The sequence below is a fragment of the Carlito syrichta genome, unplaced genomic scaffold (genome assembly GCF_000164805.1).
Source record: "Carlito syrichta isolate Samal-C Ts95f unplaced genomic scaffold, Tarsius_syrichta-2.0.1 Scaffold312893, whole genome shotgun sequence".
In the NCBI taxonomy this organism is placed as follows: domain Eukaryota; kingdom Metazoa; phylum Chordata; class Mammalia; order Primates; family Tarsiidae; genus Carlito; species Carlito syrichta.
This window is the reverse complement of record NW_007256989.1, coordinates 882,641-900,218: the sequence shown is the minus strand read 5'-3', so window position 1 is coordinate 900,218 and position 17,578 is coordinate 882,641. Positions and strand designations below refer to the sequence as shown.

At 39.7% G+C, this 17,578-nt stretch overlaps 1 protein-coding gene across 1 annotated transcript in view; it reads right to left on the bottom strand.

Annotated features, from left to right (window-relative positions):
• CENPF (centromere protein F) overlaps positions 1-17,083 on the bottom strand; it is a 65,942-nt gene extending 48,859 nt beyond the window's left edge. The window contains exons 1-7 of the mRNA XM_008070088.2: positions 16,968-17,083; positions 13,074-13,276; positions 11,666-11,862; positions 5,862-5,983; positions 5,344-5,435; positions 2,497-2,788; positions 1,186-1,388 (exon numbers count right to left, since the gene is read on the bottom strand). Of these exons, the coding sequence (XP_008068279.1) occupies positions 1,186-1,388; positions 2,497-2,788; positions 5,344-5,435; positions 5,862-5,983; positions 11,666-11,862; positions 13,074-13,235 (1,068 nt within the window). The 5' untranslated portion in view covers positions 13,236-13,276; positions 16,968-17,083. The remainder of the gene's footprint in view (positions 1-1,185; positions 1,389-2,496; positions 2,789-5,343; positions 5,436-5,861; positions 5,984-11,665; positions 11,863-13,073; positions 13,277-16,967) is intronic.
• Between the last annotated feature and the right edge of the window lie 495 nt (positions 17,084-17,578).

Sequence of the window (17,578 nt, the reverse complement as noted above, 5' to 3'; positions counted from 1 at the left end):
AATAACAGAAAAAAAGAGAAGAAGAAAACTGGAGAAGTAGGCTGGTGCCAAAGCAATAATAAGAAAAAATTACTAGGCCGATGGTGGTGGCTCACATCTATAATCCCAGCACTCTGAGAGGCCGAAGCAGGAGGATTGTTTGAGCCAGGAGTTCGAAACCAGCCTGAGCAACATAGTGAGACCTTGTCTCTACAAAAAAATCAAAAAAATTAGTCAGGCATGGTGGCACATGTTTGTAGTCCTAGATACTTGGGAGGCTGAGGTAGGAGGACTGCCTGAGCCCAGGAGTTTGAGGCTGTAGTGAGCTGTGATCGTGCCACTGCACTCTAGCCTGAGTAACAGAATGAGACCCTGACTCAAAGAAAAAAAAAAATTACTGCTTTCAACTGGTTAAAAAGCTTGGCCTTAATTGGAGCCTTAAGAAGATTTAATGGCAAGTGTATAGAAGCCCCTAAGTACCCACAGAAGATTGGTTTTACAACTCACCCATGGATACCCACATTTGTAGATGCTCAAGTCTCTTATATAAAATGAAGTAGTTTTTGCATACAATCTATACGCATCCTCCTATATACTGTAAATCATTTCTACATTACTTATAATACCTAATACTATGTAAATACTATGTAAACAGTTGTTACACTGTATTACTGAGAAGAAAATGACAAGAAAAAAGTCTGTACATGTTCAGTACAAACACCACCATTCTTTTTTTTTTTTTCTAAATATTTTCAATCCATGGTTGGTTGAATCCACAGATGTGGAACTCATGGATATGAAGGATTGACTGTATACATATATTGGATCCCCAGGAGATCAATTAAATTGTACCATATGCCCTAAAACTCTTTTAAAGCTCCATTACTTTAAGTGACTATTCTATGTGCCATGTACCATGCTAGGTGCTGTATATACATTTGCTTTATTCTCCACTACCCCCCAGACATAAAAGGGATCAGTGACTTACCCAGAGTCCCTCAGCTGGGAAAGTGTGGCGCCAGGATTATTCCAGATCTGCCTAACTTTAAAACAGTTTTCTAGTTCCATTTTAATAACAGTGCCAAGTTTTTACTCACAAAGATCATTACTAACATTTATTTCATAAACTTCAGTATAAAATACTCTTCCCAAAGAATTGTATGAATAGATGGAGATTTTCTCAATAATTTATGAAAAGTCAAGTACCTTAGTTGATGTCTGGTCATATTGTGCTGTTGTTCTCACTAGTTCATCCCTACTTTTGTTCAAAACTTTCTCTTTTTCTATTAATTCCACTTTTGCTTTCTCCAGTTGGAGTTGAAGTTCTTGAAATTTATTTACTTGGCCTTTCATTTCTTTTTCTTGTCCTTGCATACGTAGTTCCAACTCATTAATCTTGCTTCTTAGCTCTTAAACCACAAACAAAAACCATACTCCATATATATGTTTCACAAAATGTTCACAAATTATCATTTGTTTTACTCTAAACAATTTACATTAAACACCAAAGCTACTTTAATTCTTTAATTGGATTTAATTTCAGTGGTTAGTTTCTATTATCATTTGTATTCAAATACTCTATAGAAAACAGGATAAACAGATTTTCTTATGTTTTCAAAAAGAAACATGCAAGAAAAAGCTTTTCTAAAATCATAAATACTTTCTTACTGAGGCTGCGAGAAGTACATCACATATGACACCCTTTGTTAAAATTACTACTTGGTTTTAAACAATGGCAAACTAATATATGTTTTGTGCTCATATCAATGCAAATTCATGCTAAGCAGTGAAAAGTTTACCCTCCTCTATTCTCTGGTAGTTTTACCTCCATTAAAGATCAAGACAGTGTGAACCTCTTATACTGCCAAAATTAACAATGATTTTTTTCCACTTTTTTCCCACATACACACAACACTGGTTCCAATAGCATTGGCTATGTGACAGTTCTCACCAGTGAACACTGACGGTGATTTTCAATATATCACAGCACTGGAAATTATCATATTCTACAGACTAGATTCCAAAACGCCACCTGGTACCCTTGGCCGTCAGCTGCAGCGTGGCACAGCAGCCAAGGTTACAGGTTTGCTCCCATATGGACAACCTGGCAGTGAAGAGCAATGCTGTTCTGCAGACACATGCACAACCTCTGGCCAAAACTGGCCAGACCACAAACTGGTTCTGTGGGCCACAGAGGAGTCAGTTGAGAAGCATGGGAGTGTAAGCTGTAACCAACCAACTCACCCTGTTTCTGGAAAGACAAGTCAAAGCCTCTCAACCTACTTTTATAAGCTTCAGAGCACTAGCTTTTCAATACAAACAAAAGTACATTCCAAAACTGTGATGCCTTTTATCATTATCAAAAAGACAGTATTTCACATAACCAATCTGGGATGCTAATCACCGATGTGTCTAACAAAACACATAAGCACTTTCCAGGGCTAAAAGGACCTGGAAGCACATCTGAAATTATCTCAAGAAAAGTTAATCTAAACTTAACTTAGATCAATAAGTTACCTTGATTCTGTGCTTTTAATTGATCCAAAAGATGAGAACTGCTAGGATTATCAAGGAAACTGCTATTAGCATCTCTTTTCCCTGTTTGCAAAGCTGATCGACTCGGAGTCACCTCTTGTTCCCCAGAAAAGTGAGATGCAGGGAAATCTCTCCTAATTGGAGTTTTTTGATAATTAGATGACAGACGACTTGGGGTCTTCTCTTGCTGCCATGAGAACACAGATGATGAAGCCTGATGTCGAGCAATGTCCCGGTGATTCATAGTGGTTTGGGGAATAGTCTGGCTTGCTTTCTGTAAAAACAGAAACTCTTCAGAGCTCTTTGGAAATCTCAATATTCAAGGCTATTTATTTTCAGATAGAACATAAAGCCATGATACTAAAAAGTTAACACTTGCACTGCATACCAACAAAGAACGTTCATCAAGTCAAGGGAGTCACAGGTCCCAACACCCAGTAATGGAATGTGCAAAAGGTCAGGCTTTTCAGCACTGAGGGCATAAGCCACTACCATCTGAGGCCCAAGTTAAAACAGGCTAAGTCTTAGTATTTATTCTACATCCCTCTTATAATCCATTAAGCCTATATAAATATGCACTGACATTTTGAATTCCAAAATTGGCTCTCCTTTGCCTGTCCTTGGTCACCTCCCCCTGCAGCTTTGCACAAAGAGAATCAAAATTAGACTTTAAAGAACTCTTTAAAAAATCTCACTTTCCACCATACCACTCTTCCCCAAAAAAGGTCATATATGATGTTTTATATTACATAATTACATCTGTGGACCATCTACTGCTTTGCACTGTTCTGTTTTCTCTGCCTCCAGTCTGACAAATACAAACATTTGGCTTTAGATACAGCATTAAATTTTTTATAGCAAGCACTTTTCTTGCCATAGGAAGAGGTTTAATGTTTACAGAGACTCACATTCTCCATAAAATAACCCTGAGAATCAACTTCAGGGGCAGAATTAGTACCAGAGACTGAAATGGATGACAAAGCACATGATATTTCTAGTAAAAACCAGAGATTTTGTATTTAATTTTTATTCATCTTGATAACCAATGTCTTTGCTACATATCAGAATCCTGGTGATCTTAAAACAAGAGTTAAAGACATGAAAATAAAAAGTGTCAAAGTTTTTAAAAATAAGTACATTTTTATCCTCAATATTTAAAGTACCTACTTATAATCTTAGCCTTAAACTGTGTGCTAAAGGATGCCATCTCACCAAGATTCTATGTTTAGTGGGAAGACACCAATAAGTGCCACAGTGGATTTTTTTTCAGCAAATAAGATATGAACATAAATGGTAGATTCAACAGATACCAGTTATATTCGAGGTAAGTCTCTGAACTAGAAGCAGGGGGTTTTGTTTATTTTGTTGACATTAAACAAATCTCTTCACCCACCTCTCTCTACCTGTTTACCCATACCAAAGTGGACTTCAAACCCCTAGTCAGCAGTTTATTTTTAAAAATTGGCTGGGCTTGGTGGCTCAGCTCATAATCCCAGCACTTTGGGAGGCCGAGGCGAGTGGAATGCTTGAGCCCGCGGGTTCGAGACCCACCCGGGCAACTTGGCAAGACCTCGTCTCTACAATAAATCAAGAATTAGCCGGGCGTGGTAGCGCACGCCTGTAGTTCCGGCTGCTTGGAAGGCTGAGGCAGAAGGATCACTGGAGCCCAGCAGGTCGAGGCTGTGGTGGCCGGGAGCATGCAGTGGCGGGGAGCATGTTACGGCACTCCAGTCTGGACAACAGAGTGAGACTCCGACTCAAAAAAAAAAAAAAACAAAAAAAACTGAATCCTATTGATAATGTTCTTTTCTGAAATAAACATTTCACAAAAAGTGATCCTCAAACCCCATGTCCCTGGTTGTAATTATCATATTCCAACAAAAGGGCTATATAGGAAAAATTGCTTCCATGTGACAAAGTCAGCCAGTGGGCATTGGGAATAATTCTCTGATCCTAACCACCCAAACATGCCATTTATCACTAGATCTTAATAAGGAAATAATTATAGCTATGATTTCTGTAGAATACCACAAACATTTAATATGTGGGGATAAACAAACCACCCTACTCACTCCTACCTGTTTTTAAAACTAAAAAGTAAGCTGGGCTCGGTGGCTCAGCCTGTAATCCGGAGCCTTGGGAGGCTGAGGTGAGTGGATTGCCTGAGCCCGTGGGTTCAAGACCTGCCTGGGCAACTTGGCAAGACCTCATCACTACAATAAATAAATAAAAAAATTAGCTGGGCGTGGTAGCGCGCGCTTGTGGTTCCAGCTACTCGGAAGGCTGAGGCGAAAGGATCGCAGGAGCCCAGCAGGTTGAGGCTGCGGTGTCTGGGAGCAGCCACTGCACTCCAGTCTGGGCGACAGAGTGAGACTCCAACTCAAAAAATAAAAAATAAAAATAAAAAGTACAAAGAACTGAATACCACATGTTCTCACGGACAAGTGGGACCTGAACATTAATCATATTAGCACGAGGGAAGGATTGGCAGTCATTGGGCACTGCCTGGGGAAGGAGGGAGATGGGGGAGGCATGTAAACGCACAAAAGGTACCTAGTCCTAAACCAGGGGGAGCGAGGGCCAGTTGGAGGCCCAAACTTCATCTGTATGCAGCCTCCTTGTGTAATTAATCCTTACTTGTACCCCACATCTCTATAAAAAGAATTTTAAAAGAAAACTAAAAAGTAATCACCCCCAATGAGCCCGGAACCTTTTCTTGTATAAGATGTCAGCTTTACGTAAAACAGAGTTTTCTCTAACCATGTTCTACCCTATATCAAAGTAGTTCTATAACTACGTACTTTATGATAGGGCACATAATTAACTTACTTTAGCCTGCAAGGCTTTTACCTCTGCCTCTAATCTTTTTCGTTCTTCAACTTCTTTATTATATTTTTCTTTTAGATCTTCATACTTGGAACCTAAAAATAGACAATGAAATACAATGTTATTTCGATTGCTGATATCATGAAGGAATTCACAGATCAACAATAATTATGATAGTCTAGAAATAAGTATCTCAGTACACTAAGTAAAAAGAATACTTTGTTAGGGCAATTAATCAAAATATTGATCAAATTATTCAAATATCAAAATACGTGGAAACATAGGTCTTCTGAAACTGAATTTCTTTTAAAACACACCATGGAAGGCTAAAGTGAAAAGCTTAAAGGCTTAAAACCCATGGCTCACACAATGCAACAGATACGCAAAGAGATATACAACAAGTAGATACAGTTTTTAAACACTCAAAAGTATAATTCAAAGCTGAATTAGTTCTCTTCTTTCACAGAATTAAAATTTCAATCTAAGTAAAAACTGTTTATACCAAGGAAAAAAATCTTTACCGCTATAGTATTGACTTGGTGTTAGTGGAGTTGTAAAAATTTTTTGTGGTGTAATGCATGGATTCAGAGAGACATCTGCAGACTGTGCAGTTTGTTGGCTTCTTTCAAGTTCAGATTTACACCTGTTAGAAAAGGACCCAAGAGGCAGACAAATCAGTTAAAGCAAAGGCTACAGAATACCAATGCCATACATTCTCAGAGAATAATAAACTTACAAAGAAACTCATCCTCTATAAATTCTTAACCATTTCATTTATCCAACAGACATTAAATAAGACCTAATTTATATGGCAGACAGAAACACAGTCCCCCATCTTCAAAGGAATTCAGTATAGTTAGACAAAAAGAAATGTAACCAATAATGACAACGTTGTAAAAGTTATAATGAACGTCTGTAATAACTGCTACAGCAACAAAGAAGAGTTGGAGGGTTGGGAATATATTCCAAGCAAATTTTATATTCTAAGCCAAAGAAAGACAAAGGGACAGAAAAGAATTCAAAATTTCAGAAACATGGGAGAAAAGTGATATCATAGAAGCATGGGTTCAAATCATGAGAATGGATAGCTTTACTTAGGATATTTAATCATTTCAAAAACAGGCATGACCTGTAATCCCAGCACTTTGGGAGGCCAAGGTGAGGATATTGCCTGAGCCCACCGGGTCAAGAACAGCCTGGGCAACTTGGCAAGACCTCATCTCTACAATAAATCAAAAAATTAGTCAGTCATGGCAGCAAGCGCATGTAGTTACAGCTACTTGGAAGGCTGAAGCAGAAAGATCACCTGAGCCCAGCAGGTCGACGCAAAGGTGGCTGTGAGCACGCCACTGCACTCCAGCCTGGGCGACAGAGTGAGACTCCAACTCAAAAAAAAAAAAAGCAGCCTTGATATACAGATCACACAATATATGACATTTTATAAAACATAGATGTAAAAATTACATTATTAAAATGTATCTAGAATAGATATGGGAGGAAAGTTACAAGAAATGGGGAATGTTTGGATTGCCTGAGCCCGCGGGTTTGAGACCCGCCTGCACAACTTGGCAAGACCTCATCTCTACAATAAATCAAAAATTAGCCGGGCGTGGTAGTGCACGCCTGTAGTTTCAGCTACTTGGAAGACTGAAGCAGAAGGATCACCGGAGCCCAGCAGGTCGAGGCTGCGGTGGCCGGGAGCGGCCACTGCACTCCAGTCTGGGTAACAGAGTGAGACTCCAACTCAAAAAAAAAAAAAAAAGAAAAGAAATGGGGAATGTAAGCTTCATATTATATCTATGTTCAGAATATCCTAGCGTGCAAGTTCTGAACACCATTCAAAATGTAACAATCCTCACTAAAAGAGGGCTCAATTCTTCCAAGTTTCTGATGTCTCTGATTTCAGCTTAACACAAGAAATAAAATCAATACCCTATGAGAATGACTGATGGTATACACCAAAGAGACTAGTGCACCAGTCACTTTGCCATAAGCATATTACTCAGAGCAGGGAGTAAAGAGAGGAACTCCATGCCCTTAGTTGTACCAGCTTCTAATTCAATCTGCAAAGGAAGAGATAATGATTTTTTTTTTTTTTGAGTTGGAGTCTTATTCCGTCACCCAGACTAGAGTGCAGTAACACGCTCACGGCCACCCCAGCATTGACCCGCTGGGCTCTGGAGATCCTTCTCAGCCTTCCAAGTAGCCAGAACTACAGGTACATGCTACCACACCCAGCTAATTTTTATTTATTTATTGTAAAGACAAGGTCGCCAAGTTGCCTGGGCTGGTCTCGAAACCGCAGGGTCAGGCAATCCTCTCACTTCAGCCTCCCAAAGTGCTGGGCTTACAGGCTTAAGCCACCACGCCTGGCCAGGAAGAGATAATGTATGAGCTAAAAATAATGACTACTCAACAAATCAAATCATCACATTCAAGCTTATAGGTAACACCAATGTCCAATAGAAATGTTCTGTTAGTATTAGAAAAGCAACAAGAAATAAATAAAATTAACTTATTTTACTTGACTAGCTAGTTTCAAGATCATTTTGAGTTGTAATCAATACAAAAAGTATTCATGTAACATTTTATCTTTTTTGTACTAAATATTCAGAATCAGGAATGCATTGTGTACTTATAGTTCATCTCAATTTGTACCAGTCACATTTCAAGTGCTCAATAGCCACATATAGCCAGTGGCTACTATATTGGCCAGTATAGATCTATAGACTACCCAAAAGTGTAACAAACTTGGTGTTTCTAGAGATGAATTTTGAAGAACCTTGCAAAACCAATGTTTCTTTTTTTTAAAATAAGAGACAGAGTGTCACCCTGCCATCCAGGGTGGAGTACAGTGGCACAATCATAGATTACTATAGCCTCTAAGTCCTGGACTCAAACAGTCCTCCTGTTTCAGTCTCTCAAGTAGCTAGGACAACAGGCACATGCCACCACATCCAGTTAATTCTCTTTTTTTCTTTTGGTAGATAGGGTCGCACTCTGTAGCCAAGGCTGGTCTCAAACTCCTGGCCTCAAGTGATTCTCCTGACTCCCAAAGCACTGGGATTACAAGTATGAGCCACCATGCCCAGCTTTCTTTTCCCTCTTAAATTCACATTTTATCCCCTTTTTTCTCTTTCATTTTAAAAAAAGTTATTTACATTTAAAATTGAACAAAAGTATAGTCTCCTATTATTTTCATAAACCTTTTATTTCTCCTTTCCCCAGAAAGAAAAACACAAACCACTACCACCAAAAAAATAGTGAGAAGCCAAAAGCTACTTTCTACTAGGTTGAACTACAGTAAGTACCCTACATTCAAACGAGTACCATTCCGAGAGCATGTTCGTAAGTCAAATTTGTTAAGTGCAACAAAGTTAGCCTAGGTGCCCAACTAACACAATCAACTATATAGTACTGTACCATATTAGGTTTATAATACTTTTCACATAAATAATACATAAAAAACAAACATAAAAAATAAAGAAAACATTTTTAATCTTACAGTACAGCATATAACAATGTATGCCAGACATGTGAACTAACTTACATGTTTGGAAATGCAAACATACATTCACATCTTTAAAAATTCACAACTTGAAGGGTCATATATAGGGTACTTACTGAATATGAATTGCCGGCATCAGCAGTTTTGAAAAATATTCTAAATGGTTCAATTTAACTTATTTGAGACCTTTTTAAAACCTAGACAGTAGTCACTGATGGAGAAAATAAGTTTCTACACTTTATCTGAAGGCTGCCAGTGAGAACTGAAAAATTACATATCATAGTTTTTGTAGTTTATAGTTCATTACCTCTTATTATCTATCCATATCATAGATAATAAGAATATTTTTAAACCAAATGTGCTATGGGGGTTTCTTAACCCTATGATGATGACAATGACAATAATAATAACTGACAACAAGGATAAATAACACTAACACTTAACAGTTGCTGCATGTCTTACAGAGTCCTGAACACTTTATATCTGCAAGTATTGCCACCAAAAGACACCAAAAGGCAATGAAATTTAAAAACAAATACAAAAGTGCTTCTTCCTAAAATGTTAAAATACAAACATTTCTGCCTAAATTATTAAAACCAATATTTCTAAAACCAGCACCCATAATGTGCTTTCCAAAGAAATATTCCAGCATACTTAGGTGAGCGTCCTATTTCCCTAGCACCTACTTTCCAAAACTATTGTCTGTCTTTCATTCATTCACTCAAAAAACACGTGAAGGCCTACAATTGTCAGGTGCTATAGACAATGATGAAAGAGACAGACAAATTCCCTTTTCTCCTGGAACTTGAGATAGTAAACAATAAATAAGAAAACAAAATACTCAACAAGACAAGTTTACTTATCATTCTAACATGTGCCTTTAAATAGTCACCCTCCTACATGGATAGAAAATAAAATTAGAAAAAGATTTCTGTGTATGTCATCTTCACAAAAAGACAAAAAGAAGTAATTTTTAAATGTCTTAACTTTCAAAAATATTTTTGATACATAGCTAGAATTTAGATTATGTAGCTATGCCAAGGAAAAAATTTTATTGATATCAAGATATTTGTTAACCACAGCCGGGCACAGTGACTCATGCCTATAATCCCAGCACTTTGGGAGGTCGAAGTGGGAGGACTGCTTGAGTTTGAGACCATAAGTTTGAGACCAGCCTAGGCAATACAGCAAGACCACGTTTCTACAAAAAGTCAAAATATCAGTCAGGCATAGTGGCGCACACCCGTAGTCCCAGCCACTTGGGAGGCTGAGCCCAGGAAGTCAAGGCTGTGGTGAGCCATGATCACGCCACTGCACTCCACTCCTGGACAATAGAGTGAGATCCCAACTCAAGAAAAAAAGAAAAGATATTTAATAATTACAAAGAGAAAAACAGAAACTTCAGAGTGGAGGAACCTTTACAAAGTGATCAAGGTTGTTAAGTCAGATTAAATCACGTGCCCTCTGCTATGATGCACTGAGAAAAGCACATCACTTCTTCAGCAGTATTCTTACCAAAAATTAATAACCCCAAACTGACCCAGTGATACTCACCCAAAAATGATGTTGCCCTCCCAAAAGGTATCTGGCAATGTCTAAAGACATGTTTGATGGTCAAAACTTAGGGGGATGCTATTGGTATCCTGTGGTTTTAAGTCAAGAATGCTGCTAAGTACCCTACAACCACAGTCCCCAACCTTTTTGGCATCAGGGACCGGTTTCATGGAAGATAATTCTTCCATGGACTGAGGGGAAGGGTAGAGGTAGGGTGGTGTTTTAGGATGATTCAAGAACATAACATCTATTGTACACTTTGTTTCTATTATTATATTGTAATATATAATGAAATAATTATATTGTTCACCATAAAAAACAAAAAAAGACAAGGATGGAAGCGGTAAATAAAATAATGTGCAGGTCATGCGCTGACTATCAGATTCTGACATAAAGCCTGCTACCAGATGCTATACAATTGAAGCACATCAACTCACTTGCCAGTCACTGATAGGGTTTTGAGTCTACAAGCAATTGATTTATTATGATCTCTGTGCAGTCAAACCTCACTGTTAATGTCAATCTATATTTGCAGCCACTCCCCAGTGGGTCATCATCGCCTCAGCTCCACCTCAGATCCTCAGGCATTAGTCTCATAAGACACAACTCATAACACACAACTTAGATCCTTCACATGCACAGTTCACAATAGGTTTCACACTCCTGTGAGAATCTTATGCCGCTGCTGACCTGAAAAGAGACAGAGGTCAGGCAGTAATACAAGCCAGGGAAGCAGCTGTAAATACAGATGAAGCTTCACTCTGGCCCACTGCTCACCTCCTGCTGTGCCACCCAGTTCCTAACAGGCCATGGACTGGTGTCTGTCCATGGCCCGGAAGCTGGGGACCCCTGCCCTATAACACACAGGTCAGCCCTCTGTGCCAAAAAATAATACAGTCCAAAATGTCTATGGTGCCACTGTTAAGAAACACTGATCTGTATGCTTTAACATCCTTCCATCTTTTCAGTACCACTGTTGAGAGTTTGGGTATTATTTATTACTGAACTCCCCAGTGACCAACACAGTGTCTGGCACATAAAACAGCTTAATAAACATATACTGAATAAATAAACAAATAAGGGAGCAGCCACTTGATTGCATCTGTATAGTACGGAGCCATGCAATGACTAAACCAAACCACTTTATTCCACCGGGGGCAAAATATTGCAATATATAACAACTACACTGATAAAGGAAGAAATAGATACTTCTGATGAACATATACAAATGATATTCACATAAATACCATTCAAAAAATTTACCTTTTAAGTTCCTGTTCCAGCTTTTCTATCTGTTTTTTGCCTGAATTCAGTTGTCCTTCCTGGAAATTCACTTGTGATTCCTTGACTTGAAGTTCATGAGAAATCTTCTGCTTAGTTTTCTCCAGATTTTCACATATTTCCATCAATCTTTGATTCTCCCTTTTTAGGTTTGTGCCTTCAGTTTTTTCATTTTCAACCTAATGTGGACAGTTCAGAAGGAAACAGTTCCCTTATTTCATGAACTACCAAGTAGTATTGTAGATTTGAGTCTAACACTGACTAGTAACTTTCTGAGATACAGTTAAAATAATAAGATGTCAATGCTTTATGAACACAGACATTTTAGATGACCATATTTAAAAGCCTATAGATAGAAAAGTTTTACAAAACCATGCATTACTTTGTCTTTGGTCAGAGCTATACATACCCAGCCTAGAAAAGGAGACTTTTTTATCCTTTCAAAAATGAAAGAATCAAAAACAAACCTCAGCTGGGCTTGGTGGCTCAGCCTGTAATCCAGAGCTTTGGGAGGCTGAGGTGAGTGGATTGCCTGAGCCCGAGGGTTCGAGACCTGCCTGGTCAACTTGGCAAGACCTCATCTCTACAATAAATCAAAAAATTAGCCGGGTGTGGTAGCACGCACCTGTAGTTCCAGCTACTTGGAAGGTTGAGGCGGAAGGATCGCCAGAGCCCAGCACATCGAGGCTGCGGTGGCCAGGAACGTGCCACTGCACTCCAGTCTGGGCAACAGAGTGAGACTCCAACTCAAAATAAATAAGTAAGTAAGTAAGTAAATAAACCCCCAAAATCTCCCTAAACAATTCATTTTCAGGTTTGGCTACTAAAACCAATTATTGTAAGAACCAGAAAATTCTCCCACAAACAAAAACATTTTAGAAGAGTGATTGTATCACTACTTGGTTGGCTAATAGAGAGGTAATTTGTTTTAAAGTATAGTTTAAGTTTTCAGTTATTAGTCCTAAAGAGAAGAGATTTGGGAATACCAAGGTAAAAAGCCCCTCTCAGAAAACCATGTCCACTTACCTGTAAAATGCTCTAATACTGTCCCCAGATTTAGAGTCAGAGACTTTTGGCCCTGTTACCATGCCATGCAAAAGTAACTCCCAATCATGGTCCCAAACAGAAGTTAAAATGGAACTCAGTGGTCCTAAATATTAACAGTCAAGCAGATACGAGGACAGAGGATGGAGGATGGAGAAAATTAGAAGCAATTAAACATGACTCAAAAAAGGAGAAGAAAGGATCACCAACTGGACGTAGCAAAATCATTTTACTCTAAGTTTAAAGACGAAGATGACATAATCCAAAAATGAATACACAGTTTTAAACACCAGAGCTTCAGTCATAATAATGAGTGAACAGTTACAAATCCCAGCACTTGAGGTACCTTCTGTTTTTGCTTCTGCAGTGCAGCCTCGAGCGTGTCAAGCTGAAACTGCCTTTGCTGCTTTTCCTTCTTCAGTTTGTCAAGCTGTCCTTCCAGCTCTTGAATTTTCTGAAGAGCTCTTGTAGGCAGGCCTTCTTTCCATTCTTCTAAAGCCCAGCTCATTTTGCTCTCTCTTCTTTCTTATTCCAACATTTATAAATAGACTGAAAAGAATAACCAGATTGTTGGTCTTACTGTAGTAAAAGGAGACAGTCTCAGAGAGTAATGAGTCTACTTAACCATCCCTGAGAATCAAGTTTCACGACGACATTTCAAAAGAAAAGTATATCTACCTTCTCCATCCTCTGAAAGTCAACTACCAATAATTTGATTATGAAATACATAACATGCTGTTTGGTTTCCTTGGGCTTTCTGTTTTTCATATTTTTTTTTTAGAGATAGGGTCTCACTCTGTGATCAGACTGGAGTGTGATGGTGTGATCATGGCTCTCTGTAATCTCCAACCCCTGGGCTCAAGTGATCCTCCCACCTGTCTCTTGAATAGCTAGGACAATGGGTATGTACGGCCTGGCATGTTTTTCTTTTTTAAGGCAAGGTCTTGCTATGCTGCTCAAGTTGGTCTCAAACTACTGGCCTCAGGCAATATTCCCACCTTCTGCTCCTCCTCAAGTGCTGGGATTATAGGCATGATCCTGTTTTTCTTATTTCTCAGTTTTGACTTCCCATGTGGCTATTTGCTTTCTACTGCTTCTGTTTGTTTTCATTATATAAAACATGAATATTTTGCTATATGGTTTTCAGGCGAAATATGCCTATAAATAAATAAAATGTATGACAAGTTATTTTCCAAATGCTCCTCTTTCACTCATCATTAATTACTACCCATACTTGGCCCCTCTTCCTGTGGGAAACCTTTCTTTTTTTGAGTCAGGGTCCTTGTCACCCAGACTGGAATGCAGTAGTACAATCACAGCTCACCACCTACCTCCTGGCTATCCTTCCACCTCAGCCTCCGGAATAGCTGAGACTACTACAGGCATGCATCACCATGCCTGGCTATTTTTTTTATTTTTTTGTAGAGACGAGGTATCATTATGTTGCCTAGGTTCAAACTCCTGGGATCAAGCGTTCCTCCTCCTCAACCTCCCAAACTGCTGGGATTACAGGCGTGAGTCGCTGCATCCGGTCAATTGGAAAACCTTAACTGATATTCCTGACCCGGTCACAGCTCCCTGTTATAATTTTTCACAGCACAGGTAGTCCATCTTCGTCCAAGGAGTTATTATGTGTTAAATTAATGCATGAATGGATAAAGAGTGAATGCCATATTAGTAGTAGAATCATTCTAGAAGCTGGTAAAGTCAAGCTCCAGACAGACCTGGACCAGGAAAGAGGTATACACTATATAGCCTTAGTAATTCAAGGGAGATTAATCTCAGCTCAGGCAGTTATAAGATGTATGACCTTGGGTAAGTTATTTAACTGCTCTGTGTCTTGGTTTTCTTAGCTGTAAAATGACAAAAATAATAACGTCCTAAAACTGTAGAACAGTATCTCATAGTAAGCTTTCCATACATGTTAGCTATTGTATGAGTTAGTGAAAACATATTTTTATTTACATGTTTCAGCCTATGGTACAAAGAGCGAAGTGGCCTACCTCCTTTGCAGACACATCTTAGGAAATATACATACAGCTGGGAGACAAGTAACAATTGTTCTTTATTTTAGCCTTCAGAACATATATGAAAGAAAAACCATTCATTTTTCAGTTATTTTAGCAAGAGGGTAAGAGTTTGTTTTTTCCTAAATAAGTTCAGTCATTTTAGCATTTTGTTTCAATTGACTTTATCAATGAAACTTTTTATCAAAAAAAGTAATAAACAATTGATTAATGTACTAAGAACAACAAAAAAAGATCTTTAAAAATTAGGAGGGAGAGCCGGGCTCAGTGGCTCAGCCTGTAATCCCGCGCCTCAGGAGGCTGAGGTGAGTGGATTGCCTGAGCCTGCGGGTTTGAGACCCGCTTGGGCAACTTGGCGAGACCTCATCTCTACAATAAATCAAAAAATCAGCCAGGCGTGGTAGCGCATGCCTGTAATTCCGGCTACTCAGAAGGCTGAGGCAGAAGGATAGCCGGAGCACTGCAGGTCGAGGCTGCGCTGGCCAGGAGTGGCCACTGCACTCCAGTCTGAGTGACAGAGTGAGAAAAAAAAAATTAGGAGGGAGAAGCAAAGGTCTTGAACAACAAACAAGTTAGATATCAAAGCCTTGGAAAGCTGTGTTTTGGTGCCATTTTTTCCCTATATATCTCAGTTCTTAGAACATAACATCGTAAATTCCACTCCCATTTGCCACAAAACTCCTGAAAGCAGTCTCATGCTTCTCAACCAACAAAGGACAGTTTACTCTGTCCTGCATTCCAATCTAGCTTGTCTGTTCAGGAGCTCAAGTAAAAGTACCCCAGAGGCACACAACTATAACTGAGCTAAACAGTTAAGTCCGCCACTGAAATCATTACATTAAGATGCCATAGCCAACCAAATATAAAAAGGAGCAATTCTGAAAGATGATGGAAACGAAGGAAATAAACAGAAGAAAGACTGACAAGTTGAATGCTTTTCCATTTCAGTCTAAAATATAGCTCTCTCTCTCGTTCTCTGTATATATAGATGTATATATCCTATATATGCATATATGTATATGCATACATATATATGTATATTATATATGTATATATAATAACATATGTGTGTGTGTGTATATATACACACACACACACAAGTCGGATGCCCATAGAACTGAAGCTTAAGAAATTTACATTTGTACAATTAAATGTACCTGTTGCTTTTTGACCTCTTGTTCCTTATCTCCACTCATGGTTAGAAAGAGACTAAACCCCTCAATAGACCACCTACTACCTGTTGACCAGCAGGATGTAGCTCTTAAGTGAAACATTATGTATTCATATATATAAATTACCAGATCTGAACCAAGTATGATTAGAGCAGACTTTGATGTATTATGGCATCAGCTATCATGACCATCTGTATTGGGCCACTGGGGCAAAAACAAAAAAAGTAAACCTCAAAAGTAAGATATATGGGGCAGAAGGCATGAAGATAATGCGGACTGGGGGTCTGCAGAAAATCTCTGAATGTGAAGGTTCCTGCACGGTCCTTTCCAGAAAATGCTCTATTTTTATATCTTAAATATATGGAGGACCCTCTTCACGCCACCCAACCATTTTCATGTTTTCCATTTGTCAGAATTGCCTATCTCCTCAAAAAAAAAAAAAGAGCTCCCTCCTACTGTGCCACGGCTGGGTCTGAGAATGGACCCATGTCATTTATTTATGGGTTTTCATCTCTTGGCATAGCCTGGTAAACAGGCGCGTGGAAATAAATGTGGATGGCGGGGCGGAGAAAGAAAAGAGGGAAGAGAGAAAAGCTCCCGTAACTTAACAACAGGCACACCAACCGCCGCCCAGATCAAAACCCAAGCTTGCATCTCCTCAATGAAACAAAGAACTGGGGGCCGAAATTCGAGTAGGAGCCACTGGTTCCTGGATTTGGAAGGCTGCTTGGAAATAGCTAGTCATCTCCAATCATTTTACCTTACGGACGAGGAAATTGATCTCTCGAAGTGCCAGTTTGAGACCGAGAAGAGTCTCCGGACATTATTGTGAGCCTAGTTCTACCCGGAGCGCCGACATCCCTAGGAGCCCCATCCCGGGGGGGGGGGGGTTCCTGTCCTGTCAGGTAGGGCGTACGGTACGCGGCCCCCACCGGGCCAGGGTCGTGATCCCAGAGGCATCCCCGCCCAGTACCCGCAGGCAGAAAGCCAGCAACTCCCCCACGCCAGCCGCCGAAGCGGGGACCCAGGCAGGACGCTCACCTTGCTCCCTTGCTACCGGGAAAGAGAAACAACTTCTCAGCGAGTTCGTTCCTGGCGCAGCGTCGGCGGGCTGGAGCCCAGATTCCAATTCAAACCGCCCGCGACCGCCTCCGGTCTTGGGTTCGCCCGCTTCCGGCCTCCGCTAAACTCACCTCTATGCCTATTGGCCACTCTTTGCAGCGGTGGGCCAATCCGCTTCCGCGCGCTCGGACTGCCGTCTCTGATTGGCCCTTTTGGATGGATTTTAAAAACAAGCCCTCCACCGGAGGTGCCCGCGCCAGAGTGAAAGCGCTTTTTTGTTGTTGCGGGGAGACAGACCACGTGCTCTCGCTGTTGCTAGAAGCGTTTTTGGACAGCTGTTTTCCCAAAGCCAGGGAGCCAGCCCGCCGATTAGGAGGGTGTGGTCTATTGCCCACAGCCAGAGGGAGTGTGCTGCCTGCTGAAAACTCAAATACCGCATAGACATATCTACTTTCTTATTAAACATATAATTTAAGACATAAATTAAGCTCCTTCATCAGACTTAAAAATTATTTTTCAGTAAAATCTGTTTTAATTCATCTTTACATCCCTAGTAACTTTGCACATAGTAACTTAAAAATCAAATCAGG